The sequence below is a fragment of the Leptonychotes weddellii genome, chromosome 5 (genome assembly GCF_054177405.1).
Source record: "Leptonychotes weddellii isolate Sample4059 chromosome 5, ASM5417740v2, whole genome shotgun sequence".
NCBI lineage: Eukaryota > Metazoa > Chordata > Mammalia > Carnivora > Phocidae > Leptonychotes > Leptonychotes weddellii.
In genome coordinates this window covers 16,348,601-16,372,831 of record NC_138373.1, presented here as the reverse complement: position 1 = coordinate 16,372,831, position 24,231 = coordinate 16,348,601, and the positions used below count along the sequence as shown (strand labels likewise).

General features: G+C 50.6%; 1 protein-coding gene across 8 annotated transcripts in view; it reads left to right on the top strand.

Annotated features, from left to right (window-relative positions):
* KATNIP (katanin interacting protein) overlaps nucleotides 1-24,231 on the top strand; it is a 183,871-nt gene that overhangs the window by 114,936 nt on the left and 44,704 nt on the right. For 7 of the 8 annotated variants that reach the window (XR_014145280.1, XR_014145281.1, XM_081819792.1 and 4 more), the window contains 5 exons: nucleotides 289-354; nucleotides 1,655-1,776; nucleotides 3,123-3,225; nucleotides 7,332-7,547; nucleotides 17,416-17,553. Coding sequence is in view for 6 of the 8 variants with exons in the window: in XM_081819792.1 (XP_081675918.1) it covers nucleotides 289-354; nucleotides 1,655-1,776; nucleotides 3,123-3,225; nucleotides 7,332-7,547; nucleotides 17,416-17,553 (645 nt within the window). In the remaining 2 variants the exon portion in view is untranslated. The remainder of the gene's footprint in view (nucleotides 1-288; nucleotides 355-1,654; nucleotides 1,777-3,122; nucleotides 3,226-7,331; nucleotides 7,548-17,415; nucleotides 17,554-24,231) is intronic. The other variant, XM_081819794.1, reaches the window with a different exon arrangement.

Below are 24,231 nucleotides of genomic sequence, written 5' to 3'. Positions count from 1 at the left end.
GTGGCGGGGTGGAGAAGAGACCCTTCGGGAGCTGGAGGGTGGACATGCCTCAGGGTACACATCCCACACCACCAGCTGCTCCCCAGGCTCTAGCACAGGCTGCCCTTCGGGGCATTCATCAAGCGGTACCTGTTGTCTGTCTTCTTGGAGCTCAGTCCTTTGCCCCTGACGTTTGTGTCTATGGGATCTCATGACAGTCCCCGCGCCTCTGTGCCCTCATCTGTCCGTGCAGAGTATATAGTGGATGGCTTTATTCTGACCTCAGATCATCTGATTTCATCATTCCAGGACGTGGAGGGACCAGCAGCAAAATCGTGGACCAGTCTACTGAAGGAGAAGGAGGAGAGCCCTGAGGTGGGTGAAGGCTTGAGCAGAACAACAAAGCCCTATAGCCACTGTCCCTAACGGCACCCAGGAGCCTCCAGAGGGCTTCCCCGCTGTGATCCCAGCAGGCCCTCCCTGTGCTCCCCAAGCATGGTGTCATTCTGCCCATTTCACGGATGGGGAAACCCGGGCTGGAATAACTTGCCCAAGGTTCTGAGTGGAAGCCAGAACTCACCGAGGCCTGGGGACTCCAATTCCTTGTTACATTTCTGTTTCCTGACAAGGCAGCACAAAAACAGATTTTAGGATCCTGAATAAATAAATTATGACCTACCTAGGTCAGTTAGGCCTCTCTCAGCAAAGACAGCCCCAACGAGTTCAGACATGAACGAATACAATGCCCAGAAACGTCTTTGTCACATTGTACACAGGTCTGGGCCATGTGCTCAGAATACAGAGGTGGCTAAATCAGATCAGATTAGCCCCTGTCCTCAGGGAGCTTGCAAACAGCAAGCAAATAAAGCCATAAATACAGCAGATGATTTCAGAGAGAGATGACAGTAAAAGATTGTAGATGGTGGCTACCCTCTAAAAGGGTGGTCCGAGGAAGCCCCTTGGAGGGTCCCATTTGAGCCGAGCCCTGTGTCTTAGGGAACCAGCCAGCAACACGGAACAGCAAGTAGAAGGGACAGGGGAGTGCTCTGAAGTGGGAGCGAGCCCAGCCTGATCCAGGAGCAGAAAGAAGCCTGACTGGTGGTGGGGATGGGGGGCACCAAAGGGTAGGGGACAGACAGTGCGGAAGGGAGAGGAGGCAGGGAGGGGAGGAGAGAGTGCCCCAGAGCACCGTCATGGTTTCCTTTATGTGTTCCACCTGCTTGTTCTGTTTTTTCTGTCGCCAGCTGACATTTCTGATCAGTCTGCGGTACTGCCCACCACATAAGCGTGTTTTCTGGATGACCTGACCCCAGACCCGCAGAGCTTCCAATGACTAAAACCATTTGCAGATAGAGAGCAGAGCACATTTCTAGTTTAGATGATAAATGTCAAAGGAGGAGGATTAAAAATGAAAGGGCCCTAAGGATGTCACTGGAATCCTTCCATGGAGCCTGGTTACTTTGTAGCAAACAGAGCAGGGGTGTGACCAAGGGGGGGAGAGATTTTTCAGTAGCTGATCGAAGAGATCGATCGCTGGCACCTCCTGGATCATAAGAAACGGAGATATCTGTCCCCTTGCAGAGACATGGTGGGGGATCCTGGATCTCATCAGCCTCTCTGTCCCTCTCATTGCTGTTTCCTCTTCCTGCTTAATAAGCGTTTCCATCCTCCACAGCTTCCTACCCTCGCGGCCACCAGCACAACCAGCACGGCCAGCCCGCAGGAGCCGTCCGGGGCAGCAGGGGGAGCTCGAGCCGTCAGCGAAGCCATTGACAGAATTGGCCTTTTGGGGAGCAGGTACCTACCGAGGCGGCTTGCAACACAAAACCAGAACCCCATAGCAATGCAGCCATGAGGATCTCCTTAACCGAGGTTCCTCTTTGCTCCTCCTATGTTATCCCAGGCCGCGTAAAGCTCCCTTAGCCCGTACCCTCCCTCCCCCTCCGGCCCTAAAGCGCCGAACTGACTCGATGTCTTTCTACCCGATGTGTCTTTGCTGGTTCGGTTCCATCCACCCTGTGTAAGACTTCATCCCCCCGCCCCCTCCTCAGGGACTTCCACCAGAGGACCCCGTGCAGCAGACAGTGGTGAACTCGCTGTCGGCGGTGGGGGGGGTCGTGGAGAGGGGGAGAGTGGCCCAAAGCAGTGTCCTTTCCACCTCTGTTTTCTGCTAAGTTTGTTCAAACGCCGCTTTCGGTTCCATTAACGTGTGGGAGGAGCAACTGGAACTGTCAGGTCTTCTCTTCGAAACAGTCTCCCCTCTAGTCTTGAGGCAAAGTTGATCTTCGGAAAGATGCACCAGGTGGAGCCAATAGTTACAAGCATGTGTTGGCACACATGTGCTGGGCACCGTGGTCTCTGCAGGGCGAGAGGGCATGCCGGGCACTGAGCGGTGGCCCTGGCCTGGGACCGCGCGCTTTTTCAGTGCTAGGCGTCCCTCTAAGAGTCGGCAGACTCCAGACTGGAAACCAGGGCTGTGTACCCCGGCGGCCATGAGTAAGAACCCACGGGTTCCTCTACTCAGGAAAGGCCTGGTGCCTGAGGATATCTTACGTCTGATACGGTTCTGTTCACGGGCAGCACACACATCACCCGATGCTTCTTTCTTCATCCTCAAGATCCATGGTGCTCTGGGCTCTTGAGGGTACTCTGCCTTAAACAGCACATATGGGGTGCGTTTGCAAACCCCAGAAACAGGAGGCGCGGAGTAGGTCCCTAGGCCAGGAGTAGCAGAGGTGTTTAGCAAAGGGCCGGATAGCGAATACTTCAGGCTTTTCACTTTACCTGTTGGTTGGTTTGTTTTAACAACCCTTCGAAAGGTAAAAGCCATTCTCAGCTTGCAGGCTCTGCAGGCCGTACTCTGCCACCCTCTTCGCCATCTTAGCCATCTTACCGGTCTGCCGCCATCTTGCCCCAAACAGTTTCCTCTGCTTGGCTCCTCTTTCATCACTAGTTGTCCAGTTATTATAAAGGAGGGGGGGACAGCCTGTGTGTGCCTTTGAGCTGTATGCGGGGCGGGTACTCTCTTCTCAAACCGCGACTTCTTCAGAACTAGAAAAGTCAGTGCGGTGGCCTTGATGGGCCTGCTCTCTGGTGTGAACCCTCTGTCACTGCCCGTTCGCTAAACCAAAATCCCCTTTCAGGCAGCAGCAAAGGCTTCTGAAAGTGCTCCAGGCCATCGAAAGCGACTCTGCCCAGCTCAGCACGCTTGCTTCACCAATGAAGGAGCCCATGCCAGACCCAGAGGTGAGAATGTTGACTTACAGGGATTTCTAGATGCAACTGGCATCTCGCCTGAAAGCCGAGGGAGGAGGGGCCCCTCGGTGCCACGATCTCTGTGTGGTGGGGAGGGTTGACAGCCGTAAACTGAACATTCTCTGCCCAAGTCTCCATCCTCTCCCGCCCAGCGCCCGGACAGGCCTGGGGTGGGGTCAGGGGTAGCAGCGGAGAGAAGCCTGTCCACACAAGAGGCATTATAAATAGCATGTGAGCCCAGAGGAAAACGTCCAGCATCGCTGGTCATCACGAAATGCAGATTGGAACAAACTTAATGTCCCACTTGATATCTGAGCTCCAGAATTTTTTTTGAAGATGTTACTATTTATTTGTCAGAGAGAAAGAGAGAAAGCACAAGCAGGGGGAGCGTCAGGCAGCGGGAGAAGCAGGCTCCCCGCTGAGCAAGGAGCCTGATGCAGAACTGAATCCCAGGACGCTGGGATCATGACCTGAGCTGAAGGCAGACGCTTAGCCGACTGAGCCACCCCGGCGCCCCTCCCAGATTCTTTTTGATATAACCTCTAGGACTGGCAAGGTCACAGCAGGCTTATCTTGCTGGCAGCAATGTAAATGGGTGGGACTCTCTCGAAAAGCAGAAAGGCCAGGCTCAGGAAGAGCCTTAGAAATACTTCTGTCCTCCCAGCCCAGCGATCCTGCTTCCTCACCCTAAGGAAATCACTCAACAGAAAGCAAAAGCTACAGGCACAACAATGTCTGTTGCAGAATGATTGGAAGTAGGGAAGAATGAGGAAGAAAAAAGGAACCAGAAAGAACATGAATGTCTCATGATAACGGAGTTCATCGGGAAGGCCTGACATATCAGCACAATGCAGTGGTATAAAAAGAGGGGAATTATCATAATGGCGATTATGCAGGATGAAAATGGCGAGGATATAGAGTTAACTGCAAAAGGTGATGTTAATCTCCACTGAGTCCAGTGCGATAGTGGGACTGTGCAAAACCGCAGCCATGTGACATGTCGATGTAGCAGAGCCGTGAACCAAAAGGCCAAGGTGGCCTCCAGGTGGAAGGGTAACGGGAATTCGCATTTCTTTTGTGTTGGAAGGTGTGTGTCCGGCACATCCTTCTCAGCCCTTCCTTTGCCCAAGGCGCTCGATCGGCCATGTAAGCCCTCCTAGAGCCACACATAAAACTCCCATGACAGCAGAAAGACCCCCACGCCAGCCTAGACCGGAGTTCTGGCTCCAGGTCTGGTGCCATCATTTAGAGGGCACATGACCTTAGACAACCTCTTAAGCTCTCTGATCCTGGGAGTGTGTGGCTGTCACACTGGGTAATTAATCCACAACCATGGGCTGCCATGAGGATAGAACAGAAGAGTTTTGTGAGGGTGGGCACCTCAGTGCCTGGCACACAGCAAGGAGGAGCCAGCAAATTATCAGTTGGAAGTTTGACATCTAGAAAAATCGAGAAAATTCAAAGCTGTACCCCCGCCCCATGCCCCCTGCATGGAACAGTTGCTTTCTTAGCCATGAAAATCCTAAGTGTGATAAAACTTGAGCCACATTAAAAAGAGCCTGGATTGATCGAGTCTCCTTATAGCAAACAGAAAACCCAGGACAAACTGAATTATCCAACGAAGGGAAGGAAATGATAGACTCTTGTAATAAATACCACGGTGGGGATCAGGTAGGGCTTAATCCAGCAGCTCACGCTGTTGTCTCCACCATCTCAGCTCTGTCCCCACCTCAGCCCCCAGGCCCGGCTCTGCTGTCTCCCTGAGACCCCTCAGTAGCTCGAGTGGTTCCCACCTCTTGACCTCATCCCCTCAGGCCCTACAGTCAGGAGAGAAGAGCATTTCCTCCACGCACAGACCTGAGAGTGGGTCACATGCCCATCACACGCCACCCCCTCCTGGTGGCTCAGGGGACCAGCCACACTGCTTCATTGGACCAGCCAGGCTCCTCCTCAGGGTGGGAAGGGGCCCATCCCCCTCTAGGACCACCCTCGTGGCTGAGGAAAGAGAAGGGGTGACTTCCCGACAGGAAAATCAGACGTTCTTGGTGAGAGAGGGGGAGGGGGCCGTGAACGCCAGAGACCAGGAGCTGCCCAACCAGCGTTTACCTTGGACCCCCACGAGGGATCCTAAAGCAAGCGATTCAGAAGTGGGCGAAGCCATCGAATCGCAACACTGGCAAGTTGTGACACTTCCTTAGCTAACAGACCCTTCAGCTTCTTCATTTCCAAGCCCCGCTGCAGGACTTCACACGTTTTAGATTGCATGGGATGTGAGATCCAGCAGCCCCTCTGCGAGGCAGCTCGCCGCCCATCTGGGCCTCCTCCCTGCTGTCGCCAGCCAAGGTGAACGGTGCCGCCTCCTCCTGCCTCCCGCCCCCCTCACCTGGCAGTGCAGCACCCCTCACCAGACCCAGCTCATCTACCTCCCAATCACGGGGGTTGAGGGTCCTCCCTGTCCTGCACACCTGGGACTCAGGCCCAGGGGAGCAGACAGGGCCTGGCCAGGGCCCCACGCAGCCCCGCGGCAGAGGAGAAGGATGCAGCGGGCTCTGCTAATAAAAGCCGGCCCTGTGTTCCTTCTGGGAGCTGGAAGCTGACCTCCCTGCCCCCCTCCCCGTCCCTGTCCCCATCGCGTGGCAATCAAGGCGTTTCCAAACACATGCGGCGAGCGATAGCACGTCTCGCTGGCTATTAATTAAAAAAATAAGTAGGGAACAGTTGCTGTTCATTTGCTCAACTCCCTGCTCACAGAACCGTTGCCGATTACCAGTGCTAATTAACAGAGTGCATGTGCACGTGGGGAATGCACCATTTTATGAGCGACTGATCCGTGGTGACCAGCACTGCAGTCGGGGCCAGAAGGGGCCTCAGGAGGCCATTCTGCAGCGTGGCTGTTTATTGATGGCATTCACGCAGCCTGGGACCAGGCAGCCTACCCGCGAAGGAGGCAGCACTCAAATCAGCGAGGGGAGAAATGGCTGGAAGTGGACCCTTAGGGAGCGCATGTGGGGGCCAGGACGCGTGACAGGGCCTTCCCCGGTGTCTGTACCTGCCTTAGTCTCCGTGACAGGATTGCCAGCGAGATGGTGTCATCATGTCCTGTTTCCCAACCAGGCTGAGGAACGTCAGGTGGCTTGGCCAGGGTCCTATGTTACTGACCGAATTCATTTGCTAGGGCGGCCATAACCACGCACTGCAGATGGGGTGACCTAAGCCACAGAGATGTATTTTCTCACAGTTCTGCGGGCTGGAGTCCAAGATCAAGGTGTTGGCAGGTGTGGTTTCTGCCAAGGCCTCTCCTCCTGCCTTGCAGATGGCCGTGCTCCGGCTGTGTCCTCACGCGGTCTTTCTCTGAGCATGCGCAACCCTGGTGTGTCTCGTGAACAGCTCTCCCCTTTTTGTAAGGACATGGGTCAGACTGGATTTGGGCCCACCCTCATGGCCTCCTTTTACCTTAGTTACCTCTTTAAAGGCCCTGTCTCTAAGTACAGTTACATTCTGAGGCACTGGGGTTAGGGTGTTAGCATCTGAATTTTGGGGGGACATAATTTAGCCCGTAATACCTTCCCCAATTCATGAACGCTCGGGAATGGGGGAGAGAAGAACACGTTCAGGCAGAATCTGATGCCTTTTAGACATTTTTTGTGATTTGCAGACTCACGGAAAATACTAACTGCCAGGGTTTCACAGTAACTATGTGGTTTTTTTTAAGATTTTATTTATTTGAGAGAGTGTGAGAGAGAGCACAAGCCGGTGGGGGGGCAGAGGGAGAGGGAGAAGCAGGCTACCCACTGAGCAGGGAGCCCGATGCGGGGCTCGATCCCAGAACCCTGGGATCATGACCTGGGCCAAAGACAGACGCTTAACCAATTGAGCCACCCAGGCACCCCCAGTAACTATGTTTTAAGTGCTTTACAAATAGGAGCTCTTTTAATCTTGGTAATAACCATATGTAATGGGTGCTATTCTTACCCTCCTTGTACGGATGGGGAAATTGAGGCCCTGAGTGGCTAAAATAACTTGTTGCTTAGTGGTAAGCCGAATCCAGCCTATCTGTCCTGTTTTGATCCTTTGGCATTCTTTTTCTCTTCATTAAGGCCAAATCGAGAACAAAAGGCAGAGACATCAAAGATGCCGTCTACGTGACCTTGGAAATCCTGTCCAACTGGGGCCACGCGTCCTGGGTGGGGCTCACGGAAGTGGAGTTCTTTGACCTGCATAACACAAAGCTTTATGTGTCACCCCATGACGTGGATATCCAGACCACAGACACACCCGGGGACCTGGGCCACCTGGTCAACAGGCACTTAGCTGTAAGTGGAGGCGGTACCGGAGTGAGACTTGCCCTCGTATTTTGATGCATTTTCTCTGCCCATGATAGGCAATGCTGCCAACGTAACTGTAAAAGCTTAGCACCATGCCTGGCTCTTCCAAAGGGCTCCCAAAACATCAGTTCTTATTGTATTTGTTATTGTTATTAGATTAAGAAGTAGATATTGTTCCCATTTAAAGACGAGGAAACAAGAAAGGGGAGTTTTGAAATCCTCAGTTCTAGAGACCCACGTTCTGGTCTTGACTCTGTAGACTTCAGCAACTTACCTGCCTTCTCTGAGAATTAGCTTCTCTGCCTCCTGTAAAATAGAACTGGAGGGCGGGGTTAGTCCATAGGATTCTGGTTTGTCAGCAAAAGAAACGGGAGTCTGGCTCACTTCCACAAATTTCTAACAAAAGAACTTTGTTGCAAGTCTTTGGGTAGCTGGTAAGTTGACTGCCCCCCAGGCCAGAAGGGGCAGCCCCCACGGTCATGTTGGGGGTCTAGGTGGCATCCAGGATTCATGGGCACCAAGGGCGTGGTCTTTTTTGGGGAGTGGGGGGCAGTGGTGGTTCATTGGGGGGGTGGGAGGCAGTGGTGGTTCGTTGGTTTGCCATCCTGTCGCTCTGCTGGAGACCCACCGTCCCAGGAGAGGAAGGGCTGCTGGCCAGCCTGGCTAGGAAGGTGGGCACCTTAATGCCGATTACACCGAGATGCCGCAGCAGGGCAGGGAGAGAATTCGCCCTGGAGAAGTTCAGCGTTGTTACCGAAAGGAAGGCAGGGGAGATGCTAGATAGCTGAGAAACACCACCTGTTCACAGGGCTAGACTGGGTAGTGATAGCCCTCTGAGATCAACAGCTCTGTGACCTTGAAAGAAACAGGTCCCATAGGTCATGGCCGCTGGGAGGCTCTGGCCTTGCATTTCCTGCTCTGCTTCCTGCTTCGAGTCTGTAGGCGCCCATGTGTGCTGCAGGGGCTTAGAGCGGCCCTCACCACCCCACCCCACCCTTGTCCAGAGCAGTGACATTCTGGAAGCCCGCTGTATACAGAACAGAGCCTACGAGGGCAATAAAAAGCATCATTGGATTTGATCGGGGCTGATTCTCAGGATGATTTTTCCTTTTCCTCTGTTCAGCAGAGGCTGGTGAGCTTTGCCACATGACAGCAGGGAGGAATGGGGCCCGTGGTTCTCGTGGGGTCGGGGTTTTAAATTTGGGGCCCCGAGGTTGGGACAAGAGGTGGCCGTCTCCCCCTGGGCTGCCGGATCTCTGGGCCCAGCCGCATGCGGGCTGGATTCCCCCTGCCGCCCTGGCACGGGGTCTCCCCGAGGGTCATCCTGTTTACTGGGCCTGGGACCGCCAGCACATAACTGCCTCTCAGGACCACCCAGTCTTATTGGGGTTGATTAAAGACCCACAGCACACAGGCCAGGGCTGCAGACATCCCTCAGGTGATCCTCACAGGAACCTTGAGTTCCTCTCCACATCTGCTGAATGAGAAACCACGTCTCAGGGAGGACAGGTGACTTGCCCCAGCCACACGGCCATGGAGTAAGGGAGCTTGGCTGCAATCTCACCAGGAGGTATCTGGAAGTGGAGTCTGGGTTTGAAAGAGAAGTCGCTTCAGCGGAAGAGAACGGGGGCTGCTGGAAGATGTGGGAGTGCCCCGTGCTGGGTGCAAACGCTCCTCCCATCTGCGTCCACACCATCTCTCTTATTGGCCTTGCCCAGGCCCATGGCTTCAAGATGATTCCAAATGGATACACCAAGACCCGCCTGCTTCTCTGAGTTCCTGACTTGAAATCCTGCCACTTCCTGCTCGACATCTTTCCTCGGATGCCTACTGGACACCTCCGACTTCAGAGATGTAAATCCTAAGTGTTCATTCCCTGGCCCCACCCACATCTCTCCCTCCTGCAATACTCCTGTGCCCAGTCACTGGCATTGTGGTCCGCTCTGCTGCCAAGCCCATCTCCTAGGAGTCTTTCTGGACTTCCCTAACCCCTTCCCGCCACCTTCCAGGACCCCAGCAAGTCCTGCTGATTCTTCCTCCCAAATGGAGCCTGAGTCTGGCCCCTTCTCTCCATTTCCCTGGTGGCCCCCAGGTCTGATCAGTGCGCCGTTCCCTTAATGGCCTCCTGTCTCATTATCTTCTCTTCCAGCCCCTTCCGCTCCATTTCCTATTCTGGATCCAAAGTGATCTTTTACAAATGTCAGCCTGCACCCCTCCCCTGCTTAAAACCCTGGCCATGACTTCCCAGTACACTTAGAAATAAAATCACATGCCCCCTATGGCCTGGGAAGCTGTGAACGGGCCTCCAACTCCCTCTCTGCCTGCCTCTCACACCCCCTGCCTCACGCACCAGGCTCCAGCAGCCATGGGGCTTCCTTCTGCTGCTCGGACACTCCAAGCTCATCTCACCTCTGGGCTCTGCCCAGAACATCTGTCCTCCAGAGTTTCATGTAGCTATCTGCCTTCTCCTCAGATTTCGGCCCAAATACCACTTCCTCAGCAAGCCCTTCCCTGACAACAGTGTGGAGGAGTCCTGTCTCATGCCACCCCAGAAAATGTCATTTTCTTCAGGACACTTCTCACATTAAGAAATGATCTTGTTGCTTGATCATTATCTGTCTCCCCTCCATTAAGCTACACGTTCTTGTCTGTCCTAGCCATCCTATATCCCCAGCATGTAAATGTACAGTATATTTTTTGTACTTTTTATTTGGAAGTCATCATAGAATCACAGGAAATTATAAAAAAAAATTGTGCAGAGAAGAGAAAAATGATAGAGGGAAATCAATGAAGCCAAAAGTTGGTTTTTTGAAAGGATCGACAAAGTTAGGTTTGTTAACTAGGTTTTGACAAGGAAAAAGAAGAAAGGATTCAAGTTACTGAAATCAGGAATGAAAGAGGGGACTATCAACCTGACAGGGGAAAAATGATTACAAGGGAATATTCTGAACAATTTTATGCCAACAAATGAAGATATCCAAGATGAAATGGACAATGTCCTAGAAAGACACAAACCACCAAAACTGACTCGAGAGTAAATAGAACATCTCGCTAGACCTATACAAAGTAAAGAGATTGGATTAATTAAAAAAAAAAAAAAAAAAAAAACAACTTCCCACAAAGAAAAACCGAAGACCAGATGGCTTCACTGGTGACTCATACCAAATATTTAAAGAATTAACACCAATCCTTCACAAACTCTTCTAAAATATAGAAGGGGAGGGAACACTTCCAAATTCTATGAGGCCAGTATTACCCTGACAACAAAAACCAGACAAAGATATCACAAGAAAAGGAAACTATAGACCAACATCATCCCTTATGAATTAGACATAAAAATCCTTGACAAAACATTAGCAAACCAAATCTACCAGTTCATAGAAAGATTTATACATTGAAACCTAGTGGAGTTGATCCCAGGAATGTGTGGTTTGTTGTTCAATATACAAGAATCCGTCAATATAACACACCATGTTAATAGAATAGAGGGAAAAATAACCATGTGACTCTTGATACAGAAAAAGCATTTGACAGAATTCAACATCATTTTGTGATGGAAAACCATAAACAAACCAAGAATAGAAGGATACATTCTCAACCTGATAAAGGGCATCCGTGAAAACCCAGAGCTAGCATCATGCTGGTAAAAGACTGAAAGCTTTCACCCTAAGATCAGGATCAAGACAAGGATGACTGCTTTCACCACTTCTGTCCAACCTTGTACAGGAGATTCTTCCCAGGATAGTTAGGCAAGAAAATGAAATAAGAGGTTGGAAAGGAAGAAGTAAAACTGTATTTGTGGGTGATATGATCTTATATATAGAAAACTCTAAAGAATCCACAAAAATTACTAATAAAGCTAAAATCAAGATCAGCAAGTTTACAGGATAAAAGACCAATATACAAAAAAAAATCAGTTGTATTTCTATACCCTAGCAATGAACAATCTGAAAAGAAAATTAAGAGAAAAAATCTGTTTAAAATAGCATCAAAAAGAATAAGATACTTAAGGTAGCTCTATTTTTAACTTCTTGAGAAACCTCCATACTATTTTCCAGAGTGGCTGTACCAATTTAAATTAAAAAAAAAAAAGAGTAAGATACTTAAGAATAAATTTCACCAAATAAGTGAAAGACTTATACATTGAAAAGTACAAAGTATTGTTGGTGGGAATTGAAGAAGACCCAAATGAATGAAAAGACATTCCATGTTCATGGATTAGAAGACTTATTACTGTTGACGTGGTGTTGCTCCCCAAATTATCTACAGATTCAATGCAATCCTATCAAGATTCCAGCTGCCTATTTTGTGGACATTGAAAAGCTGATCTTAAAATATATATGGGAGTTTAAGGGACCCAGAATAGCTAAAACAGTGTTGGAAAAGAACAAAATTGGAAGACTCACACTTCAATTTCAAAACTTAACTACCAAGCTTCAGTAATCAAGACTGTGTGGTACTGGCATAGGGATAGACAGAGAGATCAATGGAATAGAATTGATAGAGAAATAGACCCTTACATCTACAGTCATTTGATTTTCAACAAGGATGCCAATACTACTGGATGGAGAAAAAAGTCATTTTTTTAGCAAATGGTACTGGGACAACTGGATTTCTGCATGTAAAAGAATGAAGTTGGATTCATACCCTAACATCATCTACAAAAACCAGCTCAATGGATCAAAGACCTTAAAACTTTTAAAGTTTTAAGGCTGTAAAACTCTTAAAAGAAACATAGATATAAATCTTTGTAGCCTTGAGCTTTTCAATGAGGTCTTAGATATGACATCCAAAGCACAAGCAACATAAGAAAAAATAGATAAATCAGACTTCATCAAAATTTAGAACACTTTTGCATCAAAGGACATTCATCAAGATAGTGAAAAGACAGCTTATACAATGGGAGAAAATATTTGCAAATCATATATCTGATAAGGGTCTATCATCCAGAATACAAAAAGAAAAGAACTCTTAAACTCAACAACAAAATGACCAACAACCTAATGAGAATATGGCCAAGGTACTCTGCATAGACTTTCCTCCAAAGAAACACATACATGACCAAGAAACACATGGAAAGATGCTGAACATCATTAGTCATCAGGGAAATGCAAATCAAAACCACAAGGAGATATGATTTCACACCCACTAAGATGTTATCATTTGTGAAAAGAAAAGAGAGGGCACCTGGGTGGCTCAGTTGGTTGGGCGACTGCCTTCGGCTCAGGTCATGATCCTGGAGTCCCGGAATCGAGTCCCGCATCGGGCTCCCTGCTCGGCGGGGAGTCTGCTTCTCCCTCTCCTGCTCCCCCCTCTTATGCTCTTTCTCTCTCTCACTCTCTCTCTCAAATAAATAAGTAAAATCTTTAAAAAAAGAAAAGAAAAGAGAAAATAACAATATTGGCAATCGTGGAAAAAGCACACCTTCCTGGTGGGAACAGAAAAGTAAAGTGGTGCGGCCATTGTGGAACATAGTTTGGCTGCTTCTCCAAAAGTTAAGGGTAGAGTTACCGCATGACCCAGCAATTCCACTCCTGGGTACAGACCCAAGGGAATTGAAAACGTGTTCCCACAAAAACTTAGCACAGATGTTCATTGCAGTACCATTCATAATAGCCGCTAGGTGGCAACAACCCAAATGTCTATGGGCTGATGGGCAGATAAAGAAAATGTGGTATAGCCACACAGTGGAATATTACTCAGCTCTGAAGAGGAACGAAGCACTGATACCTGCTACATCATTGATGAACCCTGAAGACAGGATGCTACGGGAAAGAAGCCAGACACAGAAGGCCACATATTGTATGATTCCATTCATATGCAGTGTCCAGAACAGTCCATTCATAGAGCCGGAAAGTAGATCAGTGGTTGCCAGAGGCTGGGGTAGGCAGGAATGGGGAATGACTGCTGAAAGACATGGGCTGGGCGCCTGGGTGGCTCAGTTGGTTAAGCGACTGCCTTCGGCTCAGGTCATGATCCTGGAATCCCAGGATCGAGTCCCACATCGGGCTCCCTGCTCAGCAGGGAGTCTGCTTCTCCCTCTCCCGCTCCCCCATCTTGTGCTCTTTCTCTCTCTCACTCTCTCTCTCAAATAAATAAGTAAAATCTTTAAAAAAAAAAAAAAAAGAAAGACATGGGCTTCCTTTTTAGGGTGGTAAAAAAAAAAAAAAATGCCGGAAAAAGATAGTAGTGATGATTGCACAGCCTTGGAATACACAAAAACACTGAATTGCACACTTTAAAGTGGCGATTTGATATATGTGAATTATATCTCAATTTTTTAAAAAATAGAGAGAGAGGTCCCATGTGTCCTTACCGGCTTCCCCCATCGCTGACATCCTATGTAACCGTAGTACATTATCAAAACCAGGAAATTGACATTAGTATAAGGTGCAGACCTTCGTACACGCATTTGTGTGCATGTGTGAGTTCTATGCAATATTATCACATGTAGATTCATGTAACTATGACCACATCAAGATACACAGCAATGGGTCCATCACCACAAAGGGATTCCCTCACGCAGCCCTTTATAGCCACACCTCCCTACACCCGTCCCTAACATTGGCAACCGCTGATCTGTTCTCTGTATTTTTTGTCACTTGAGGAATGCTATATAAATGGAATCATACTGCCTGTAACCTTTTTGAGACTGGCTTTTTCCACTCGGTATAATGCCCTTGACATCCATCCAAATTGTTGTGTGTCTCAATAGCTTGTTGCTTTTGATTATGGTAATTTATTAAATTGGGGCTACTTCTGAGGGCGATCCAGCATCTGCCCGAGGGAGTGGGTCTGTGTCAGGCTAATTCTGGAAGAGGAAAGCACCTTTGTTAGGAGTGAGAGGCCTCCTACAAGAGGCCTCCTCTGACCATCGTTCGGAAAATGCCCTTCCATTGGCCATTAATAATTTCTCTCTTATTTTATTTGTCCAACTTCTCCCTGCCTGATGGGTTCTTTCCTTGGCAATTTTCCTTGTTTGCTTCCCCAGCTCGTGTAGAGCTGGGACCTGGTGGGCCAGGCTCCACCACCCACCCCTGTGTGGGGCTCAGCGCCTGCCTCACAGGAAGGTATTTATATTGGGCAGGTGGGTAACAGATGCAGTTGATGCCTCCCCAGCCCCTGGTCCTTCCTGCATCTGTGCGTGCTGGCACAGGATTTCTCTGATTTCGATTGTCTTTCTGGCCCCGGGGCCCACTTGGCCCCCCCTGAAGTAGGCCCAAACTGGTGGGGAATTGAGCCCCTAGGAGCCACCCTCAACCTACTCTGGTGGGAATTGGGGTGTGAATACCCCAGCTCCCTCGTCCCGAGGGCGGCATTGCTCTGAGGCATGTTCTGCTCTGGCCCCCACACTCCCTGGTGGCACCGAGCTCCAGATGCCACAGGAGGGGCTAGCTTGGTAACACACTGTCTGTGGAATGCCTTTCCTCCCTTGGCCTCCCCACCTTCCAGCTGGTGTTTCCTTTGATGTCTAAATAATCTCCCGATGCTCACATCCGCGCGGGGTCTGCTTCCGGGGGAATCCACACTAAGACAGAATGAATTAATGAATTCTAACGGGTGTGAATCCTGACTCCACCGCTTAGGCAAGCCGCACCACTTTACCCCTTGCTGAGCTGCACTCTTCCTTCTGGGACATGGGTTACAGCGCTAGTCCCCACCAGGGCTTTGAGAGGAGGTGCCCTGCTCCTCGTTCTGCCATTTCTGCGATCGTAGAGATGGGCAGGCTCAGCGGACGCTTGGCCTGCTGGCCTGGCACCTGCGGCTTGCCCAGCGCGCCTTGGTCAGCCCGCAGCGGCTTCCCGGCAGCCTTTTTCTTAGAGACTCCGTCTGCTAATGAGGCCCTGAGTTACCCGCAGGTTAATGTTCTTTGACTTTGAACACCATGATTCCCACTTAGTCCACCTGTTATCCCTCCCGCTGACAGAAATGTGATGGGAAATCAATTACGGTCCCCTCGCCCGCATCTAGGGGTCAGCCTTCAGACTCTTCCTTTGTCAAGCAGCCACACTGACCCAATTTAGGCCCCGACTTGGGGAAGGAATGAGGGGCACCCGGTGGATTTTGAGCTGTGGTATCTTGACCCCTTGCAGCTGCCTGGAGCACTGAAAGTTCTTGCAGAGCTTGAGAAACTCGGCCAGAATAAGTCAGAACCCCTTGAACTCCTCTCTCTCCCTTAACAAAAACTACCGCCTCCCTCCTGAAAGGCACCATTGTCATTGGGACAAGCCCCCCTTTGTTCTCTTCCGCAGCTGGAGCCTGGGCCTCCCATCTCCAAGGGGCCGGCAAAACCTCCAAGCCAGCCAATCTCCTCCTTCCCTGGCTCTATCAAGTAGCCGGCATGGTCCTGGTGACAGGAGTCTGTTGAGACCTTCTCAAATACACAGCGATGCTCCCTTTAGGTAAAAGGGACAACTCTAGCCAGCGTCAGAGATGCGGTGGTTCCATCTCAGCCTCTAAGCAGGGACCTGAGACTCAGACGCCTGCAGGGGCCAGACAGAGAGTCATATCCTGGGAAGAGAAAGGGGTGTAAAACATTAGGAAGCGGTGGGGACTGGGGCGCGAGAGATCCCCCAACGCCGGCCATGGAGGGGCAGAACTCTAGCTCTGGAAGGGGAGGGGAAATCTCCCCATCATTAAATGTGGCCAACAATGTGTTTTTAATACTTCATGAGCCAAACAAAATCGCCCTGCAGGCCAGATCAGTTTGCAGCCTCTTCTCTAAAGTTTCCATGAAGGGACAGCCATTAGGAGGTAAATATCAATCATTCATTCATTCCGTCGTTTATTCATTCAACAAAGATTCTGTGCCAAGGAACTGTGCTGAATGCTCAGCGTTCTGGAATGAGTTAGACACAGCCACTTCCCTTCAGGAGTGCACAGCCAAACATGTGGAGGGGTGACCTGGACTGGAAAACAGGTAGTTGTGGGACACTGAGTAAATGCTAGCCTCAGGCCCTGCAAGGACCCGTGGGCACCTGGAGGACAGAGCGATGGTGTCAGGGAAGGGGTGACGGTGGGGGTGACAGCACATTTGTGCTGAACTCCCCCGGGTGGGAGAGGCTGGAAGCAGATTGCAAGGAGAGGCACAGCCTGTGCAAAGGCCCTGAGGCCGAGCCTGGGGGGAGATGTTCAGCAGCAGCCGTGAGTTTCGTCGGGACAGGAGGCAGCTGGTGCTGAGAAAAGTTCCTGGATTTGGCATTTTCCACCTGCATCTAAAGCACCCATGACGTGGAATTTTATCGGTGCAAGCGGATGCAACAGGGGGCTTCCCTGCTCCTCTGGCCCTTTGGCCTTGAGAGTGGCCTGGCCGGTGGGCGGGAACCACACTCAGGGGTCCTGAGGCTTGGAAACTCTGCCAGGGAGCAGAGCAATTCCTGGGGCTCTGTGCCACAACCCTGTCCCAGTGCCTGCACTGGTTTCTTTCTTTCTTTTCTTAATTTTTTTTTTTCTTTTTGTATTTTTACATTTTTAAGATTCCACAGGGTTTTACAAAAGAAAACCAGACTCTGCTTGCCCGGTTAATTAAATAACACAAGTGACTGCTCTTTGCCCATCCTCCTCTCTCATCTCTCCCCACCCCCAGCGCTCTCCCCAAAGCTGATTAAATTGATTAAAATAAAAGCCTGCTGCATTTTAAATTCAGCCCGAATGGCAGAGCAGAGAGGCCCACGGGGCAGCTTCATGCCAGGGACGAGTCACTACCTGCCACAATGTGCAGTCGGGACCGGTGGGGTCTAAAAGCCCACCCTGGATTACATAGAGAAGGGAGGCCTGGCCTCCTGCCCTCCGCCCGTTTACTTTGGGGAGAGGCAGAGAACGGACTAATGACTCCCCTCTCTTGCTGGTGTTTCAGAGCAAGAAAGACCCCTCCTTGTGGATGTGCCCCTTCCACCCGCCGCTCCAGCTCTTTTTTGTTATCCGCAACACCAGACGGCTGCAGGACTTTGGTCTAGCCAAGATCAAGGTTTGGAATTACTGGACGGCTGATGGCGTAAGTAAAGGCCCCGACTCCTTGCCGGGTGTTTGACTGATGGAAGCACTTAGCGCCGTCCAATCATCTGGTTGCTGAAGTTGCAAGATGGGTATGCGGAGGCCCTGCTGCCCTTCCTGCTGAGGGTAGCCAGTGCCTGACTGGGCATTTCATGCTGCGTGGTTGGAGCCACGGGGAGCAGAGCCTCAGCTTGAAGGTTTGGGAAGTAAAATCAGGCCACCCTTTGGAGGAACTGGACAGATAGGAACTGGGGCTCAGTTTTGATAGATAAGGAAACAGACACACAGAGAGGTTATGTAACATGCCCGGAGTCACACAGCCGGTAAGCGTCGCCATGAGAATGTGAACCCACGCAGTCAGACTCTTGGCCCATTCACTTTGCGACTGCTTACCGGGGATCTTGCTAAAACGTGGGTTCTAATTCAGCGGGTGGAGGGCAGGGCCTGAGATTCTGCATCCACATGTGCCAGTGTTCCTGGTGTGGGGACTCCACTCTGAAGAGCCAGGCTCTTAACCCCTGTGCTCTTCTGTTCCCCCGGTTTCAGAATCCCTGCCCTCCTTTCTACCCGCCCCCCCCCACCACCCCCTACTTGGAAGCACTTAACCCCTCTCTCTTCTCTGGACTGTTTTCTCGTGTTCTCATTTGCACTTACTCCTTCATTCAACATTTCTTATTGAGTGCATCTTCCTGATCAATTTGGAGGACACTGATATGAAAGACACAGACCCCATCCTGGAGGTGTTCCTTGTCCAGAAGCCGGCAGACAAGTAAATAAAAATATGATGCAGTGTGCTGAAGGCCTTCGTAGAGGTGACTGCAGTGTACCAGGAGTTTCACATAGAAGCTCCAGGAACTCAGCAGGGAACTCAGTGGGTAAGGAAGGACAGGACCCCCTCAGCCTACCTTGTTTCCCCTCTTATGATAGACGTGGGGACAAGAATTGTTCTACTTTCTTCTCCAATTTGTTCTCAGGAAGCGATAATACAAGGGAGTTGAGCAAGGGGAACTGGTCCTCAGCTTCAGTATTGTCAAGAGAGACAGTAGGGCATGGTGGGGAGTGTGGCAAACGGGTAAGCACATGCTTCAGGTAAAGGGAAGGCCACTTCTCAGCCTCAGCTAATGGTTGCTATGTACGAAAGCTAGCCAGTGCTGCTAGATCTTCTGAACATTCCCAGGGAGCTGGGAATCTGGAATTTGATAGCAGCCTCTCTGGTTTGTCAATGTCGACAGCGAATTTAAATTCTTTTGAAACCACCACACAGTCCAAAGCAAACTCATCTTTGGGCTGGAGTTGGCCTGTCCAGACTGCAGCCCCCGGAGTATGGAGGGAAGCCTGAATCAGGCTGGGTGAGCTCAGGGAAGGTGCTGGAAGGAGCGCACACTTGAGCTGTAATGGAAAGAGACAGTGGCACAGAGCCGAGGCAGAAAAGGAGAAAGCGTATCTCAGGAGGAGGGCCCCACACGTGCAAAGGCAGAGGTGCGCAAGAGTGTGGCCTCCGAACTGCCCCCCTACCCGCCCCGTACCTAGGCCCAGGCCTCCCGTCTGTCTCCAACAGCCACTGGGAGGTCTGATCATGATTCTCTGCGGCTTCAAACCCTCCAAGGCTCCCCTTGACCTGGAAGATCCAGCTCAAACCCCTGAGTGTGACCTGGGCCCCGTAATCCCCAGGTGCCAGGCCCTATGTTTCCCTCCCATCAGCCCCCACCCCCTGCTCCGGCCGCACCCTGGAGTGCCCGTTGTCCACTGCTCTGCCTGGGAGTTACACCTGTAGGCCCTGGCCCCTCCCATCTGGCTCAGCTCCAGATGCTCGCCTCCGTGGCAAATTCCCGGAAAACCGAATATCACTTTCTCCAGGAAGCCGGCCCTGACCCCTGACCCTCCTGCCACTTCTGGACCTCATGAATATGTTCCATCACCCCTGTACCGGGATGGACACCTGCCTCCCCCATACCACCGTGGGCCCCTGGGAGCAGGGCCTACGTTGTGTCCGCCTCTGCCCCATTCAAAGTAGACACACGTGGTTACCAAATGAAGGAATGAGTTCACTGCCCGAGAACCCACAAGCAGTTTGTCTTAACGCTTTGTGATATCCAGATGAGACGTGGAGAATCGGAGTTTATGACATTTGCTCAGGCTCATACCCAAGGTCAAAGGGGATCAGTCCAGGGGAGTCTGCTCCTCCTCCTTCCTTCCCATACGCCCCATCCCATACTCTGCCTGCAGATTCTCCCTCTCCCAGCCACCCTCGCAACTCCCCAGGGGTCCAGCTGTGTGCTTTCAGGCTGTCCTCCAGGCCCCGGCAGGACCCCACCCCTGTGTAGCAGCAGGTACTCCCTGCAGGTAGGGCCCTGCTCTCTCATTCCCCAGTCGGCTGGACATTTCCTGGCAGGTGGTCATTGGCAGCTTCTGGAATGAGCAATGAAGCAGTGCTGACTGTCCAAGCCCATGCCCTGTAGCTCAGCCCTGTCATTGAATATATGTCTCAGGCCAAGAAAAGCGGATTTTATGTGCTGGATTACAAAGCAGATAAGCTTCATCCCTTATGGCTGGGCCCGCCTTTCTTCTTGAACCTACACTCAGCCTTCCCTGTGTACTAAGAATAAAAAAAGAGGAGCAGGACATCAGGGTGTCGTTAGGGGTGCCTCGGGGACCCTCGGGCGGCGGGGATCCGAGTCCTGAGGTATTTCTACACATGGAGCAGAGTGCAGAGGACTGCAGTCCCTGCGGGAGGGGGGGGCGCTTATGTAACGCACACCCATCTGTTGCCAGAATTTACTGGGGGCAGAAAGCGCAAACAAATGCAGCTGCAGGTTGGTTTGATTTAATATTCTCCAGAGAATGCTATTACTGTGTGTTTTAGAGGAGATAAAATGAGAGTTTATAGGAAATATAGCTCGGCCTGGTAGACACGGCTTGTTAATACAGTGTTTTGTGTCTGGGAATCCAAGGGAGAAAAGTTAAATGGGGGGAGGGGGGAGCGATTCCAACCAAGGCTTGTTTAGAACGTAAGAAAAGAAGGTGCTAGAAAAAGGGAAGTCTCTTTTATTGGAAAATACGATGATGTCTGTGAAGGCTAACTTCGCTGGATTCCTTCCCCCCTCCTTAGGCGATGCGGTGAGTGTGGGCTGGCCCAGGGGGGAGGGACTTCAGGGGAAGTGAGGACATGGGCTAGAATCCGTCCACACAGGCAAACAGAAGGCAGCATGCAGATGTCTATACTCGTCACAGCTGCCGTTTATCCAGGGCTGCGTCCACCAGGCAGGCGTGAGGCACACAGTAGGCGCTCGGTCATATTTGATGCATGAACAAATAACTCAACGAACAAATCATCTCAGTTAACCCCCAAGAGTCCTGCAAGGTGGCGTCAGTCCTCACCTTGTAGACGAAGAAGCTGGAGCTTAGAATAGTGAGCTCCTTGGGGGCAGAGAGACTGTCTTTTTTGCCAGCCCTGCTTGGAAATGGCTGCCTGGAGTGCCGTCTTGAGAAGGATCTGGAACCTTCCTTCTGGTTCATAAAGAGAAGTGTGTGTGATGGATTGGCAGTGTCTGCCTCGGGCTCAGGAGGAGGCTGCGATCATACATCTGTCACATTTTTCAGGGGACTCCTCGGATGGTGTGACTTGCCCAGCGAGTAACTCGCAAGGGACACAGCTGGGAGGGGAACATGAGGGGTGTGGGTTTTTCTCAGCACCACTTCCCCTACAGAGCTACATCTGTTGGGAGGAAGGAGCCAGTAGTCTCCCTACTAGAGTATCTAGTAACCCGTCCAAGAAGAGGGCTTTTGGCAGCTCCCTGTGGTCTATGTTTTCCTTCAGAACAAGCCTATGAGTTATCTGCTACCTGGTGGTGCCCTTCGGTAAAAACAGGCACATTATCACCATCTTCATCCACAATGTAACCACGCAGATGCCACCTCCAGCCGGGTCACAACAGTGGGGGAGGCAGGACGGGTGCCCGGGGGTATCGTTCCTATACAGAAATGCTGCTCATTAAACAGTCTGTGAATGCTGGATTTTCCCAGTAGCGTCTATCTGTGACATTCCGTGGTGGTCTAAGCCAGCGCTGTCCCATAGAACTTTCTGTGATGAAGCTGATGTGCTGTATCTGCCCCCTCCGGTTCAGTAGCCATGAGCTACAGGTGGCTGTTGAGAACTTGCAGTGTGGCTGGTGCAACGGAGAAAGTGTATTTTATTTTACTCGTTTATTTCTCATTGATCTGTAATTGACATATAAGATTATATTCTTAGATGTTTTAGGTGCATGACCTAATGATTTGAGATACATATATATATATATATTGCAAAATCATCACCATAATAAGTTTAGTTAACCTCCATCAGCGCACATAGTTACAGAACATTTTTTTCCTTACGATGAGAACTTCTAAGATCGCCTTTCTTAGGAGCTTTCAAATATACAACACGGTGTTGTTAACTACAGTTATGACGTTATAGAGGATATCCCCCGGACTTACTTATCCTATAACTGGAAGTTTGCGCCTTTTGACCACCTCCCCCCATCGCACCCACCTCCCACTTGCCGCCTCTCGCAACCCACAGTCTGTTCTCTGGATCTGTGAGTTCAGGTTTTTTTAAGTTGCACATGTAAGTGGGATCGTATAATATTTGTCTTTCCCTGTCTGACTTATTTCACTTCGCATAAGGCACTCAAGGTCCATCCATGTCTTTGCAAATGGCAAGATCTCCTTCTTTTTGATGGCTGAGTAGTAGTCCATTGTGTGTATACACCACATCTTCTTTATACGTTCATCTGTCGGTGGACACTTGGGTTGTTTCCATGTCTTTGCTGTTGTAAATATAATGCTGCAGTGAACACGGGGGTGCAGATACTTTTTGGAGATAGTGATTTCGTTTCATAAGGACAGATCCCCAGATGCAGAATTGCTGGATCACGCGGTGGTTCTCTCTTTCATTATTTGCGGAACCTCCATACTGTTTTCCAGAGTGGCTGTCCACTTTATAGCCCTGCCAATGCACCCACAGTTCCCTTTTCTCTACATTCTTGCTAGCACTTCTTATGAGAAACTGCATCTCACATTTCATTTAATGTTAACTTCAGTAGCCACGTGGGGTTGATGACTGTGAGCAAATAGATGAGGCCCTGTCCACACAGCCCTGTCCCTTCTCGCAGGGAAGGGAAATAAACAAGGGCACAAACGAATAATGTTAATTTCAGGTAGTGCTAAAGATACAGTAAGACAATGGGAGAGAGGTCTGGGAGAGGGCCGGGGTGGGGCGGGGGGAGGAGGCAGGGCTGCTTTGAGTGGTGAGATCAGGAGGCCAGAGCCAGAGCAAAGGCCCCAAGGCAGGAACATGCTTAGCACTTCTAGGATAGTAGTTTAGGACCTTGGCTGGCAATGGTGAACAAAGGAGAGTGTGAGAGGAGGTCCCAGAGATAGGTGGGAACCAGGTCACGGGGGTCTCCCTGGTTCAGATCTTACTCCTGGAGAGGCAGAATAGAGGAATGGTCAGAGCAAAGGCATTGGAGCCAGCCCCCCTGGGGCAAATCCTGGCTCCTCCTCTTCCTAGCTGTGTGGCCTTGGGCATGTTACTCCACATCTCTGTGCCTCAGTTTCTTCATCCATTAAATGGGGTAATTATTGCTCAGAATGATTCCTGGCCTCCGTGAGCTCTATACACGTGTCCGCTGTTAGCGTCATTATTGGAGGGTTTTTAGCAGGGGGTGATATAATCTGACTGAGGAATAGAAAAGATCACTCTGGCTGCTGTTGGAGTATGGATTAGAGGGAACGGAGAGCCCCCAAAGGAGGCTTCTAGCTAAGGGTCATGGTAGCTTGGATGGGGGTCCTGGTGCTTAGGGGTTGTACCACAGGGAGACTCACTTCATCCCAGGACATTGTCCCAGGACAATATTTGCATTTCAGCAAGGCCTCTGTTTGGGGAGGAGGGAGAATTTTCAAAGAAACGCAAAAGGAAAGCGATGAGTTCAGTAACACTGCACGTACCCCTCGCCCAGTTCCACGGTAATTGCCATCCTGCCGTTCTGGTTTCTTCTACCCCCTACTACCTATGATTGTAGCTCTTCTGCCATTTCACTCATAAATTCTTCAGTGCACATCTCTAACAGATAAGGAGTTGTTTTTTATATAACCCCAATGCCACTATCCTACCTGACCGTAATAATTATGCACTAATAATCATCAGATATCCAGTCCATACTCAAATATCCCTAATCATCTCAAAATTGTTTTCTTATAGTTGGTTTGTTTGGATTAGGATATAAACCAAGCCCAAACATGGCAATGGCTTCGAAGTCAAAGGGGCAACCTTAATTTGGTCGGCTGAGTCAGTGTGGCCTGGTGACGGTGCCCCGTGGCAGGGTCTGGGCAGCCTCGGGCCTGGGGAGCACGATGGCATCTTAGCAGGGTGTCTGGTGGGAAGGGGACCGACCCAGGTGCATGAGAGGCTTTCTGAGGTGTTGACCTCAGGCTTGGTCTAGGTCCCTGTCAATCACCAGAGGGTGCTGACATCTGTGAGCAGAGTCCACATTCAGGAGGTTAGGGGCTTGGTAACTTTCAGAGCCCCAGGAGTCCCGGGTTTGAAGCAGGCCCCCAGCCAGCAGGGGAAGGAGATGCAAGCAGAGAATTCAGCCTTTGGTGAGGGGGCCCAACAAGGTGTTCAGGATCCAAGGGGCAG